We start from the raw sequence: 14937 nt of genomic DNA, 5'->3' as shown, positions 1-14937 counted from the left end.
TGCTCAGTGGCTGCCGAGCTCACGATCAATTGGGGAAAATGAATTTCCATTTTCGGTTTAATAATAAACCTGCTTTAGTGACCACCTGTCTACAAAGGCCACATTTGTTGTTTCCCTTGAAAATGGTTTCTCATTGAATCATGTACTAAAGGAACCTGTCTATAAAGACCACCTGTCTTCTAAGGCCACTTTTCGTGCTTCCCTTGGGTGGTCGCTATAGACAGGTTTGACTGTAATGTCTTATACCCTTTCACCAGACACCTCAAGTGACAATTCCAAGCGGAACGCTACCCTATGGTATTTATAGCCTCAATCTGAAAGCTGATACTCATCTAAGAACATCAGATGAAGTGATTGGTGAAGTAAAGATCATCACTTGGTTGGAGATCCAACCATCTCCATTGGTAGCTTTTATCAAGGGTGGAGCTTCACGATCTCATGGTAATTTCTCCTCTCTAATTAACATCCTTTTTGACACTTTGGCACAAACCATCATATGGTTAAGAATATATTAATAATGGCAGGAGTCAGACAATGAATAAGACAGTAGTTTCAAGAGCTTAATATACCGTAGTACATAATGAAGTGCTCAAGCATGCTTTATTCAAAATGTAAAGTGTTTTGCAACATTAAAGTCTTTCATTTACCCCTGGCTCTTGAATCCTTCTTTGCATTAATACTTGTTTAGTATGTCCTCATCTTATATTTGACTGAATAGGTCAGTGCACCAGTGAATATGTGAATGTAAGTTTAAGTCACCGTTCTCATTAAATATGATCACCAGGTGTATCTTCAAACTTGACAGTTGATGGAGCGAACTCATATGACCCCGATGTGAACCTTAGGTCATCCAGTGACCTGACCTTTCTATGGTACTGTGTAATTGTTGATCCTGACATCATGTACTCATCTCTTGATGCAGCACTACAAAATACAGGTACAGTCAAACCTGCTTTAGTGGCCACCTGTATAGAAAGACCACCTATTTACAAAGACCACCCTTTTTGTTTTCCTTGAAAATGGTTTCTCATTGAAACATGTAAAAGGAACCTGTACATAAAGACCACGTTTCTTGTCTCCCTTGGGTGGTCTTTATAGACAGGTTTCACTGTATAAGAAGAGCGTTTGTCCTTTGAGTAATTGTTTAAGAATAGATGACAAGTGAGAGAAATCTTAGATGACAGACCTGACCAAAGGAAAGTTTTCATAAATTGTTCAATAAACTCCCTCAAAATATTCAGCACTTTGTGCCTAATGTTATGAGAATTAGTATTCTCTCTCCATTATCATCTCAAATTGCTTATGCACCATTCTATGTTGTCATATTTTTAAACAAAATCTCTAATAGAATTATGAAACGCTGAAAATGTCGCAATAAAAAAAGAAAAGGATTTTGGGAGATGTTTTTTAAATTGTTGCTAACCTGCCTATTATGTTCTTTTCTACTGAAAGATGATGCTTGTTTTGAAGGTGAAGAAATCATGATGAATTCATCCTCTTCCAAGGTTGAAATAATTACCAGCGAACTTCAGGCCAATGTGATTATGAACCTCTGGCTCATTGTTTCAAAGGATGGAAGAACATCCGACTCGACCCAACAAAGAATCCAGTTAACACTGGGGCTATTGCCAGAAATAGAAATCAGGTAATCTACTTAAGATGTAAAAACATGTATTAAGATTTCCTTGAGTTTACTAGATTCTATATTTTAGATTCTTGATAAGGAAAAAGGATAGAAAATCGATGTGTTAACACTACGGGGAACTGTGCTGATGCATGGACCATCTAATGAAGATGTGAAAACACAGGATAAAAAACATCTCTTAATTTAGAGGTTTAAAGGCTTGGTCACAGATAAGAGAAGTAATAATATAAGCAGTGGATAAAGATAACATGGCATCTAGCTGATACCTTGGTTACGGACAACAGATAACAATGCAGAAAAGGTGCATTGACATATCCTGAAGTTTACCGAATGCATGATTTGTTTTAATAGAATTATGTGAAGGGGTGGTTAGGGCAAGGAAAGGGAGAAGCCCTGGGTTTTGTTATAAGAGAATCCGCTAGGGATAGTAATTAGGAAATATATTGAAGATATGAATATGGTAGCATTTCTTGAAAATTGATATTGACCAGATTCAGGGCTTTAACGCTTGGTAGGGTAAATACCTTAGCCAGCACCTGAAATCAGAATATTTGATTTGGTTTGATTTATTATTTTCTATATCATATTCTAAACATACATGTTTTAAACATACATAATGTCCATCAGTGTGATATAATTTATTTTTCAAAGTAAAATACATGATACTCATAAAACATAGACAATACATAGGATCTACTGAAGATGTGAAAGCACTTACTTTTTTTAATTTTTTTTAGGTAATAATTTTATTTTATTTTATTTTATTCATTCATAGCAACCAAAGGGTTGGATTGTATACATTTGCAACATGATTATAAACATTATTAAATTCAGTACAATGAAATTGATAAATTATGAATAGAAATACAATGTAGATCATTAATACAAAAAAAAAGGTTATTAAGGTTTTACTGAAATTTACTAGATGTATGTTTTTTTTTAATATCATGGTAAGGCAAATGAGTAAGGCAAAATTCAGCTAGAGTTATTTTAACTCCTAAAATTAAGTAATCTACTGAAGATGTGAATGTATCAATGGTAAATGAGAGACCTTCCAAATTCTACAAAAATCAGGCTTTTGAACTGATTTTTTAATTTTAAAAGGCTTGATGTCATGTTTCATACCCATGTGACCTTATTACATTTAAGAGTGAAAGTGAAATGCCCTATTTAGCATGGAAGGTGATTTTGTAAAGGAGGCAATTGTCAAGAATCTCTTTATTCATCTATTTCTCCAAGATGTCAGCTGAGGTAATTCATTATCTTGTAAGGGATTAAATAGCATTCATCATTTTCATATTTGAGTTTGAGTTGAGCTTATTTATTCATACACAGTTTAAAGCCTGGAATCAGCTGAAGCTGCTTTTCAGCAAGGCCTGCATTCTTTTATCCAATTTGTCGATGAATACAGGTTTCTTAGACTTTCGCTCATCGCATGGGCTTGTCGAGGGGTGGGGGGGGGGAGATTCCTATAGGTCTCATCTCGCTTTGCAATTATTTATCTATTTACTGATATCTATTCATTTTGGGCTTGTGTGTAACTGAAGCTTGATTGTAGGCCAACTCCTGCAGGGATCTTACTTCATCTTCATCTCTTACCCGTAAGAACCCACCCATCGTAGGTGTAGTAAAACAAAAACCCTGTGAGGTGGTGTATAACATCTGTGAGACATAGTACAGTTCCATAGAGCTGTCTATGGCACCACATGGCTCAATGGGATAACTACAGCAGGCCCATGCGACGCAAAGAAACATGTGTTCATAAAAAACAAAATGAAGAAAACAGATATGATAGAACAAGATGAGTTTGCAGATACCATCTTTAGCAGGCTCCTCCTACATTTGCTTGTCTGCTCCATGAAAATACTTGCAGACAGTGAACCTGAAGCATATTTCTGATGCAGAGAGGTGCAAAGTCAGTTTTGACTGATGCATTAGTATACTGCAGACAGTAACAGGCTTTTGATGATGAAGGGTCATGGCATCATGGTCCTTATTGCTGTGTATCTAGGGTCCTTAGAAATTCACAATAAAATTATGTTAAGCTTGATAGAAAGTGCAATAAAGATTAAGGGTTACAGGTCAAGTGAACATGGATTGTATCAAAACAAACAAAACTTTGTCTTCTCTTTATCCACAGTTGCATAAGTAACTGCAATATATACTTCTTCACGGCTGAGCGTCTGGTCCTACATGCCTCATGCGGCAACTGTGACAGTGAGAATGAAGATGTAGTGTTTCGATGGAGCCTTGAATCGGGTCATACCTCTGTTATAGGTGATTTGTCTTCCCAGACTTCTACAGGGCTTGACCAACCCTACCTGGTTGTCAAGCCTCACACATTTGATTCTATATCTGCAACGGGTAGCATCATCATACGAGTTACTGGTAAGTACACCAAACATCATGGTAAATATGCATTGTAGATGCCAAACTAATGTAAGAGTGCCATCTCTTGTCCGATTTAAAATTTGATAAGTTATAGAAAAAAGGAAAAAAGAAAAAAATCACTGGCAGTAACCCTTGGAAACGAGACAGACTTATAACCTCTTCTCCCTTCTTTGAATTTCCGCTTTTTTGTTCTTGTTTTGTTCGGACAACTGAAATTGATAGAATCATTGTATTATAGCATTCTGATCGACTTGATGTGAGGAACGTGAGATGGAGCCACAGTAAAGAGTTCCAAATTAATGTTTTTGAATCACATCTATTCGCAGTCTACAACTGATTTGTACAGTACGGTATGGTGATGGATGATGTACGCGTGTCAGTATAGTGATTGCGAGATAGAGCACGGAATGAAGAGGAACGTTCAAGATAGTATAATGTAGTCTTGGGTTCATGGCCAGTCAATGTGATCATCATCTTTTTCGTTAAATATGCCTTGCATTCTACATTTTTGTGGGGAAATCCTATTTCAAACAAAAATAGTAATAAATTATTATCAATGTTCATGATTCAATTTAAAACAAAAGAATGTGATATTGGTTTATGATTATAATGTACTTTCAATATTTTTCAGGTTACCATTCCAACTCCAGTTCAGACGGCTATGCCGAATTCAGCGTCAAATTCAATGCTCCACCCACATCAGGCAGCTGTTTCGTAACACCCATAGATGGATATGCCCTACAAACAGACTTCACTGTCACATGTCAAGGTTTCACTGATGTGGATGATCCCTTAACATATGAGATGGTGATATACAGCAGTGTGGATGCAGTGGATGGGGACTTTGTGGGCCTGGGAGAAGGTATACTTTGAAAGTTGGACTTAACAATTATGGAAAGCCGGTAGCATCTATGAAAATATTTTGCAAAAGTTATTCTAAAAGGCATAAAATGTTGATTCAAATCATTCATATTTTCTATATTCAAGGGGATTTCATGTTCTTGATGTGGAATTTATAAAAAGTCAAATACTTGATTTTTCGCTTTTGAATATATTTTATTTTAAGGCTACACAAATGGCTCTCCGTAATTTTTAAGTCCAACTTAGAGTTAAATTCAACTTAAGATCTTTGTGAAACACCCCCCCCCCCCCAGAAGGAAAAGGTTTGTTACATTAATTTGCATTCGGTCTGAGGTTGAAAACTAGCCCAGACAAAGATAGACCTTGAGAAAATTGTGATACATCCTTACGACATGTTTGGAGCCATTAATGATTTGTCCTTAAATGGATAGAGTGTAATTTCCAGTTTTGCATATCTCCAATTTTCCAAATAAAACATAACTGTATTTTATTGCACAGAAGTTTGATCTTGTTACAAAAAAAGATCATATTGATGATTATTGATTGTTTAAAAATAATATTTTGTTAAAGGTAATACCTACAAAATTTTGGGAAATTTTGAAAATTGGGTGGATAATGAATCTTCACAATTTTGATTTATTTGGATGCCCTGTGGATGTATTATAAGCACTAACAAAATTAGCCCCTGAAACACTTCTGTTTTTAAGAAAAATTGAATATAAAAATTTACTGGTGCTCCCGGTAAATTTTTATAAATTTCAAATAGCGCCTATGGCCGTACAGTGGTAGGTGCGACCATGAAAATCTCAGAATATGTAGTTGTGATATATAATTTCCAAACGGGAATAGCTAATCGGTTGTTTTTAGTCAAGAAACATTGTTTCATAGCTAAATTAATATCTTGACCTTGAGAGGGAGCTATACAACATAAAGAGTTTATTATTTATAATTTCATAAATTTAGACTCGATTTCAACCGCGACAACGATCAATGAATATTGTAGGAACGCATATGCTTCCAATATGTTAATTTGAACCAAATTCATGACCCCGTGCCAAAACTTTGTAACACCTTTAAGCAGGAACGAAGTCGATTGATCATGTTGATAGCTTCAGGTAGAGTCTTCAGATTGATTGGATTTTGAGAGTTTAAAGGCACACTGCCATACTTGTAGCTACTTGCTCCCTCTATATAGAAAACTTCCCCAATCGGTGCATGTTGGTCCCCCATGATCCTCTTTCTCTTATGTTAAATGAGAGCTGAGTTAATGAGATAGCCACCTGTGACAGTGACCTCGATGGCTCGCTGTGTGGTCTAATCCCTTCTTGCCCAGTAGTGGTGACGGTCTTTAAATGTTCATTGCATATACTACTGTATGAATGTCAGTTAAAGTTTAAGGTTTTTTTGTGTGTATTCCCTTGAAACAAATCATATTGTACATATTAATTTTTGTGTGACAAGATAACATAAATTATATCAGTGACTTATAAACTTCTCTGTTGAAATTTTATGCAGGTTTTCAACTTTATGAAGGCAGTGAGTCATCGCACGATGGTCTGTATCTCCCAGTTGGAGATGGTGCACATGATTATACTATTCTACTTCAAGTTAATGTGATAGATTGTTTCATGGCTAGTACATCAGTCTTCCTGAGTGCTAAAGTGAGTACCGTGTTTAACAAGATTTGGTCTTTCCTATTGTAGTTGTAGTGACTTGAAATTTTTAGGGGTCAAGTTTGGTGTTTTATTCACTTGTAAATAGCCAAAATTCAGTACGCAGTGTTCCAAATTGATAACAGTGGATCTCCAACTATTATGTCATTCTTTTGATTTTATTTTTGTGGTTATTTTATTGTGTTTGATTCTTGCAACATGAATATTTGTTGAGAATTGAATAGTTTCATGTTTTTACTTTATGAAGTGAATAAATAAAATTAAAAATGGTATAGAAATCTTTTATTGCTTAAAGCAGAATACCAAGAGATAGTTACACCACTTTATGTGATGCCATTTAAGTTTTTTATTTTACTTGTTATTGTTTTTTCATTTTTGTTTTCCTATTCAAAATCTCAGGTCCACCCTCCAACCATAGATACTGGAGGGGAAAATGGTACTCAGGAACTACTGAACATGACATCATCTGTTGAATTCAATGTGAACACATTGTTAGCAGTAGGAGATACAGGACAAGCTGCACAGCTCATCAGTGCTCTTGGGTCCATTCTTAATTCCATTGGAGATGGGGAGGATGATGCTGAGGATAATGATGAATGGAGAGACACCAGATCAGAGGTAGGTCGATGTTGATAGTTGATAGTGGTGGTTATTTTACCTGACAGCTAAGAAAGCAATAAATACTTGTTAGTAGGCAACCAAGAAGACCGACGGCAAAATTTGTATCATCACTAATTAGTCAAAAAATATTCTTTTACATGATCGGTAATAAGAGCTTCTATTTCATTTTTTGAGAAGGGGGCGCCTCCATAACTGGTCTATATACCTTTAACCTTGCCATAAACAGTATCCTAATTTCTCTCATTAAACAATACTTGTGCAAATATTAGTAAAGAGTGTTGATTAAACTTATTCTAATAGTTTTTATGCCTCCGTTACGAAGTAGCCGGAGGCATTATGTTTTCGGGTTGTCCGTCCGTCCGTCCGTCCGTCTGTACGTACGTCCCGTTCTTGTGATCGCGTTATCTGAAGAACTGATTGATGGATTCCTACCAAACTTTAGTCATGTATGTATCTTGCAGAGCCGATGAACTGATTAGATTTTGGGGTTACGAGGTCAAAGGTCAAAGGTCACAGGGCTCATTATGTATGCAAAAAAAGCTCGTGATCGCGTTATCTCAAGAACCGAGTGATGGATTGCTGCCAAACTTAGGTCATGTATGTTACTTGCAGAACCAATGAAGTGATTTGATTTTGGGGTCACGAGGTCAAAGGTCAAAGGCCACAGCGCACATTATGTATGCAAAAACAGCTCGTGATTACGTTATCTCAAGAACCGATTGATGGATTGCTGCTAAACTTAGGTCATGTATGTTACTTGCAGAGCAGATGAACTGATTAGATTTTGGGGTCACGAGGTCAAAGGTCAAAGGCCACAACGCACATTATGTATGCAAAAACAGCTCGTGATCACGTTCTCAAGAACCGATTGATGGATTCCTGCCAAAATTAGGTCATGTATGTTACTTGCAGAGCCAATGAACTGAGTAGATTCTTGGTTCATAAGGTCAAAGGTCAAAGGTCATGGGCTCATTATGTATGCAGAAATAGCTTGTGAACACATTCTCATTAGAACTGACAGATGGATTACTATTTAACTCAGGACATCTTGCAGAGCCAATGAACTGAGTAGATTTTAGGGTCATGAGGTCAAAGATCAAAGGGTCATATATGTATATGAGAAATTGCTTGTAATCACGATATTCTGAGAACCTGTTAATGGATTACAATTGAACTTGAATTTGAAAAATTTCTTCTGTTTTGGTTTGTAAAATTTGCTCTATGACGGAGGCATCATTTTCGACTGCGTGCAGTCGAATTCCATCTAGTTTTTTTCTAACTCATTTGCCTTACCATGGTATTAAAAAACATACATCTAGTAAATTTCAGTAAAAGTGCTTTCATATCTTCAGTAGATATTCTATTTCTATTTTAGTACTTGAAACATTCTGTGATGTTAGAGCAAGAAGTGTACATTTTTTTTCCTTTTGTTAGAGGGGGAGGGGTCATTTTTATGCCTCCGTTACGAAGTAGCTGGAGGCATTATGTTTTCGGGTTGTCCGTCCGTCTGTACGTACGTACGTCCCGTTCTCGTGATCGCGTTATCTGAGGAACCGATTGATGGATTCCTGCCAAACTTTCGTCATGTATGTATCTTCAGAGCCAATGAACTGATCAGATTTTGGGGTCTTGAGGTCAAAGGTCAAAGGTCACAGGGCTCATTATGTATGCAAAAACAGCTTGTGATCGCATTATCTGAAGAACCGATTGATGGATTTCTGCCAACCTTTGGTCATGTATGTATCTTGCAGAGCCGATGAACTGATTAGATTTTGGGGTGACGAGGTTAAAGGTCAAAGGTCACAGTGCACATTATGTATGCAAAAATAGCTTGTGATCGTATTATCATTAAAACAGATTGATGGATTCCTGCCAAACTTAGATCATTTATGTATCTTGCAGAGCCATTGAACTGAGTAGATTCTTGGTTCATATGGTCAAAGGTCATGGGCTCATTATGTATGCAAAAATAGCTTTTGAACGCATTCTCATTAGAACTAACAGATGGAGTACTATTTAACTCAGTACATCTTGCAGAGCCAATGAACTGAGTAGATTTTAGGATCATGAGGTCAAAGATCAAAGGGTCATATATGTAAATGAGAAATTGCTTGTAATCACGATATTCTGAGAACCTGTTAATGGATTACAATTGAACTTGAATTTGAAAAATTCCTTCTGTTTTGGTTTGTAAAATTGCTCTATGACGGAGGCATCATTTTCGACTGCACGCAGTCGAAGTTCCATCTAGTTTGTTGATTATTTACTTTGCTTTTTTTTCGTACAACTGCTGACTGCATGTGCTCACTATAACTTTAAAGGCCCAAAATAATACTTTTGCAGACATCTATGTTATGCTCTCAGTCTTTCTCAGGGCTATAAAGGCAGATGCTTGTTCTGGTTTCATCCTGGCTGACTGGAACTGATATCATCATTGTTATGTCTCTAATTGTTTCTACCTAACCCAATATTAAGCCATTATTTTTCTTTAAATGTTGATTTCTTACTTACAAATACATGAAAACTGTACATCAAAAGATGAGGGTTATACAGTGTAAAACAAAAGGCAGTTTGGGGAGTGCAGTTACATCTATAGACGTTTGCAACAAAATAGTACAATGCTGTAGTCACTTTAACCTCATGGATATAACATGTCGTCGCTGTTTTCACGAAGTGACGGTAGTGAGGAAAATCGTAACGCAAAGTGAATGCAATTTTTTTTCACTACCGTCACTTCGTGAAAACAGCGACGATGTAAAAAGTATGTATAATCAAAACAAATGTAATTCATTGTCGGCTAAAATGAAATATTAGATAAATTTTGAGGTGATTTGATCAATTTGATCAAACTTGGGATACACCGATAGATTATAAACCTTTCTTGTTCTTCTTTTCTTCTTCTTCACAGATTCGTTCTTCTCTCGTTGACTCTGTTGCTGCCATACCGGTAGAGTCTATGTCATCTCTGAGACAGAGCTCGGCTGCTCTAGCTGTCGTAACTCACAACAAGCGAGAGATTTCTACTGATGTACAGGTAAAAAGACATGATACAATGATTCACCTCTAGATATTGTCTGTTTAAAGCCAGAAAGGCACTTACTCTGTGTAAGATTATATAATTGAAAGATTATAACATTGAACCAAAAGAAAATGGCCAAAGTGAAGTATAACAAAGACAATAGATCAGGGAATGTAAACATATTAGTATCATCAAAAATAATATCGCTAGTGATATTCGTTTGTCTCGCAATGTATGGTCAACTACATCCGCAATGAGTAATATATTTAGCATTATATTAGTATCACTTGCAAAAATCCATACTTTATCCATTAGTCTGCATTATTCATTTTTATATTTCCTTTTCAAACAGTGTTATGCCAGTATAAATCAATCTAAACTTAAATTTTAGAAATTTTGCGCACCTCTTCATGCTTACATTTTTAATACATAATTTTCCATCGTAAAAAAACAACAACAAAAACAGGTGAAAGCTGCAAATGCGCTCTCCGAGATGACATCCTTCCTGAAAGCAGAGTCTGGGTCTTACACTCAAAGTCAAGGAACCATCGAGTCGGCGGGTACCATTCTTGTAGAGGGGTTATCAAACATTTTCAGTGCTGCCAAGGAAACAGAGAGTCTTCCCTCGGCAAACAACACTTCTCAAGATGAAGAGGAATCCAAGGCACAGTCTAATAAGGTGATCCTCATTTTATCCTCTTTCACTTGAAATTAAAATTAGCTTGATTTGAATTTACAGAAATATAATAGTCTTTATGAGTTTAAAAAGAGTGCTTTCAAGTGATTAGAATATACTGAACTGAATGAATATACATGACTCCTCAATCTTCCCTCTCTCTCACATGGTGCACCCGCAAGCCTACTGTACATGTGCTACTGTTGGCAGAATTCATACTTCTTGTTAAAACTGTTTCTCTTTAAATGGTTCTAAGAATTTACGATGTGAAGATATGTAATCCTAACCCTATTCCTACATTGTTGATGGAATAAAGTTGGCAAATAGTGCTGAGGCAAATGTCACTGAAGTCAATGTCATCAAAGTGATTTTTGGATCTCTACTATATTCATTATCACTACTGGGGGGGGGGGGGGTGTTTCACAAAGATCCTAAGTTGAACTTATTTCTATGTTGGACTTAACAATTATGGAAAGCCATTGGCATCTATGAAAATATTTTATTTCAAAAGGCATAAAATGTATATTCAAATCATTCATATTTTCTATTATCAAGGAGATTTCATGTTCTTGATGTGGAATTAATAACAAGTATACAAATTCTTGGGCTTTTGAATATATATTTGTTTAAAGGCTACAATAACAAATGTCTCTCCATAATTTTTAAGTCCAACTTGGAGTTAAGTTCGACTTAGGATCTTTGTGAAATACCCCCCTGATTTGCTCTGTTTTCATCTCAAAATGAAACACTTGTCTCCTAAAGGAACTGACTGAAGCTGCTGTGTCTGCAATCAATGACATCCAAGATGCAATAGTAGCAGGCAAGATTCCCAGTGAGGAAGCTACCATCATTACATCTCCCACTCTCAGCATAGCAGTAGGCAGTATCAGCAGAGACATGCTCTCAGAGACTACATTCAGAGGTTCTAATGATGATGATGATAGTCTTGGTAGCTTTACAATGCCTTCTGGAGATGGAGTATTGGATGATACTCTAAACAGTGTCAATGCGACAGTGATTAGTATGCAGGTCAGTGGTAATTCCAACCATGTGATGATGATGATGATAATGATGATGATGATGATGATGATAATGATGATGGTGATGCCGGTCTTGGTAGCTTTACGATGCCTTCTCGTGATGGAGTATTAGATGATACTCTGAACAGTGCCAATGGGACAGTAATTAGTATGCAGGTTAGTAGTAATTCCAACCATGTATATCGAAGTGATATTTTTTTAAAAAGTGGAAAAATGTAGCTTGTTAAATACAAGCAACTCACCCCCGTTGGAAAAATAACCTACGCCAGGGATTGATAATGTTTAGCACCAAGTGTAGCATTTGAACAGAGAATTTACCAAGTAAGCTGTAAAATAACTTGTTAAAATTTGCCCATGATGCCCATTGTGAATTTACAGACAAGGGAGGTAGTAGACTAGAAACTTGTGAATGATCATTTTTAGATGTCGTGTGAATTGATATATTTTGATGCTCTGCTCAATTTCAGATGTCGACGTTGAGATGGAACCCATTCAGTCGGCGAGCTGGAGGGGAATCTCTTAATCCTAGTATCGTAGGAATCCAACTAAAAGCAGATCAAAATACATTACAAGGTAAAATCACACATTAGATGCTTGAGATGGATATACAATGCAGTTACTTTCAAGATAGTTCATAAGAAGAAGACTCCATTAAAAAAAATGGAACTCAAAACATCTCTTAGCAGAATCTTCTCCCTAGGATCCAAGATTGAACTGCTGAAACAAATGCAATGCGGTTTATACCATCCAATATGTTATTCAGCTTTAGGTAAAAAATAGTCTTTCTTTGAGAGCGCCTTATTATTTATGATGCACATTAATGTAATGGAAACTTTCAAGCAATATCGTTCATTAACCAAGAAGTTTCATTTCTAGTTTTATGTGTTATACATTACCCTTACATTAATATATGTCACATGTATTTGAATGTATTTGAAACGATGAGGAGATCATTTCAATAGATGGCAATCCCATAGAGAAGGTAGAAAACTTTTGTCTTCCTTGGTAGTCTAGTCCCCTCGGTCACCAAGGATGTCAATAAGAGATGCACAAATCTAGCTCCCTGGGCATTTGGCAGACTGAGAAACAATATATGGACCATGCAACCAAGAGATTTCAAGAGCCTTGAAGGTCAGGATATATAATGCCCTCATTCGTCCTATAGCTACCTACGGGTCAGAGAGGTGGACTCTAAGGAAAACTGACCAAGATAAATTGGAAACTTTCGAGGTGAGATGTTTGTGGAAAATAGCAAGAGTCGCGGAACATCTCTACGACAATAAATGAGGAAATATCCAACCGCCGCCTCTAATGGTTTGGACATGTTGTACGTATGCCACAGGAACGCCTACCAAAACAAGTCCGCACCAATGACTTTACATTTCCACGGCCAATGGGACATCCTCCCCTGATTTGGAAAGACCAAATACGCCAAGACTCTGGATTAAGCCTGGAGGCTGCTCAACACCAAACCTAGGACAGAAGTGAATGGAGGCAGACCAACTGGAGGAGCGCAAGGGGGACACTCCGTCCTGTGCACTTAAGTCAAGTAAGTCATTTGAATGTTGAATAATACCTGGTCCCCTTGATATATCTATTTCTTTAATTTGCAGTCCGAAACCTGTCTGATTACATCAGTGTGTACCTACCAGTAGAAGAACCCCTATCAAAGGATCCCCTCTCTTTCCACATCACCAAGGACTTCTCAGCTTCTCTTCTTGTCAACCATTCCTCTATACCTGAGGATGGAGCCTTGCACCTGATAGTCAGAGCTGAGAATGAACCCACGGTTACCCTGTCGATCTGTACAGCCAATATCAGTATCAATGAGACAAGCTGTGTGGGAAATGCTATGGTAGTAAGATCCAGCAACGAGGACCTGATGAACACTGCTGCTAATTTCACATGGAGTGTCTCTGCGGCTGACTTGAGAGGTAGGTTTTAAAGCAGGGATAGATTGTAAATACTATAGATACGCACACTAGCTAATTAACGCAGTGACCTGGGCCCCGTCTTACAAAGAGTTGCAATTGATTAGGGCTAGTCCTCCAATATCAATCGCAAGTTTGCAGTCTCCTATCTCTTATGTACATAGTTGCGGTTGATATCACTCGCAAATAAGTTGCGATTGATATCGACTCTTTGTAATACAGGGCCCTGGTCTTTGAATTTGGCATCTTCCAGTGATAAGACCACTTGTGACCATGATCATTGTAGATCCTAACCTGTTTGTCCACCAAGTTTTACAAGGATTACCTAGGGGGTAAAACCCCAATTTTCAGGGATTTTGAGACATATGATGTTGTGAAAGGTTGTTAGGTTTTAAAGTCTTCAGGAGACCTTCCTGCACATTTTCTATGTGGACTACCTTGACAATATGCTGCTGAAAAAAATGGCCACCATGGATAACTATACTGGAGTACAATTCTGGGTATTACTTTTTAACAATAGCTTGGTTGCTAGGTATATTATTACCATGGCAACATGGACTAAGAGAGAAAAAACATTAAAATATGATGCAACTGCATCATCTGACATTACACTTCCTTTCAAAGAAGCCATCAATCTGCTTGCTGATAGCATGTCTTCTTGCGATATATTCAATTTTTCATGTTACTACGTTACTGATGCTAAGGAGAGGTATGCACAGTGAAACTGCTAATTATGTTAATGTCATATTCTTTGATTTGGTATACAGCTGCGGATGGGATGATGATCAGTCTATATGATGGTAAAGATCAGCCTGTCTATGAACATGACAACATCACTCTCTCTATTTTCATGCACACGCCACAGTGCACTTTTTGGAATGAAGACGTGCAGGCTTGGGGCAGCGCAGGATGTATGGTATGGGACTGCATTGTCATTTATGGCGCATTCAATGTTAAATAAGATATTCTTTAGTCTGCTAATAATGATCCGTCCTGTCTCTTCTAGAAATATATGATGATATGATATTTCAGCAAACTAGGTATAAAAATGAGTCTCAATATGACATTGTATAATTCTTC

General features: G+C 37.0%; 1 protein-coding gene across 2 annotated transcripts in view; it reads left to right on the top strand.

Annotated features, from left to right (window-relative positions):
- Positions 1 to 14937, top strand: part of REJ3 (receptor for egg jelly 3) — a 33352-nt gene that overhangs the window by 8339 nt on the left and 10076 nt on the right. For both annotated transcript variants that reach the window (XM_030999861.1, NM_214636.1), the window contains 14 exon segments: positions 258 to 441; positions 785 to 937; positions 1453 to 1645; positions 3786 to 4033; positions 4668 to 4898; positions 6413 to 6558; positions 6970 to 7188; positions 10100 to 10225; positions 10677 to 10889; positions 11649 to 11812; positions 11974 to 12082; positions 12394 to 12499; positions 13540 to 13860; positions 14625 to 14773. In XM_030999861.1, coding sequence (XP_030855721.1) covers positions 258 to 441; positions 785 to 937; positions 1453 to 1645; positions 3786 to 4033; positions 4668 to 4898; positions 6413 to 6558; positions 6970 to 7188; positions 10100 to 10225; positions 10677 to 10889; positions 11649 to 11812; positions 11974 to 12082; positions 12394 to 12499; positions 13540 to 13860; positions 14625 to 14773 — 2562 coding nt within the window.

Source organism: Strongylocentrotus purpuratus, unplaced genomic scaffold, assembly GCF_000002235.5.
Source record: "Strongylocentrotus purpuratus isolate Spur 01 unplaced genomic scaffold, Spur_5.0 spur5_scaffold_6, whole genome shotgun sequence".
Lineage (NCBI taxonomy): Eukaryota > Metazoa > Echinodermata > Echinoidea > Camarodonta > Strongylocentrotidae > Strongylocentrotus > Strongylocentrotus purpuratus.
Note: the sequence above shows the minus strand (reverse complement) of the source record. Positions and strands in the feature narration are given on the sequence as shown.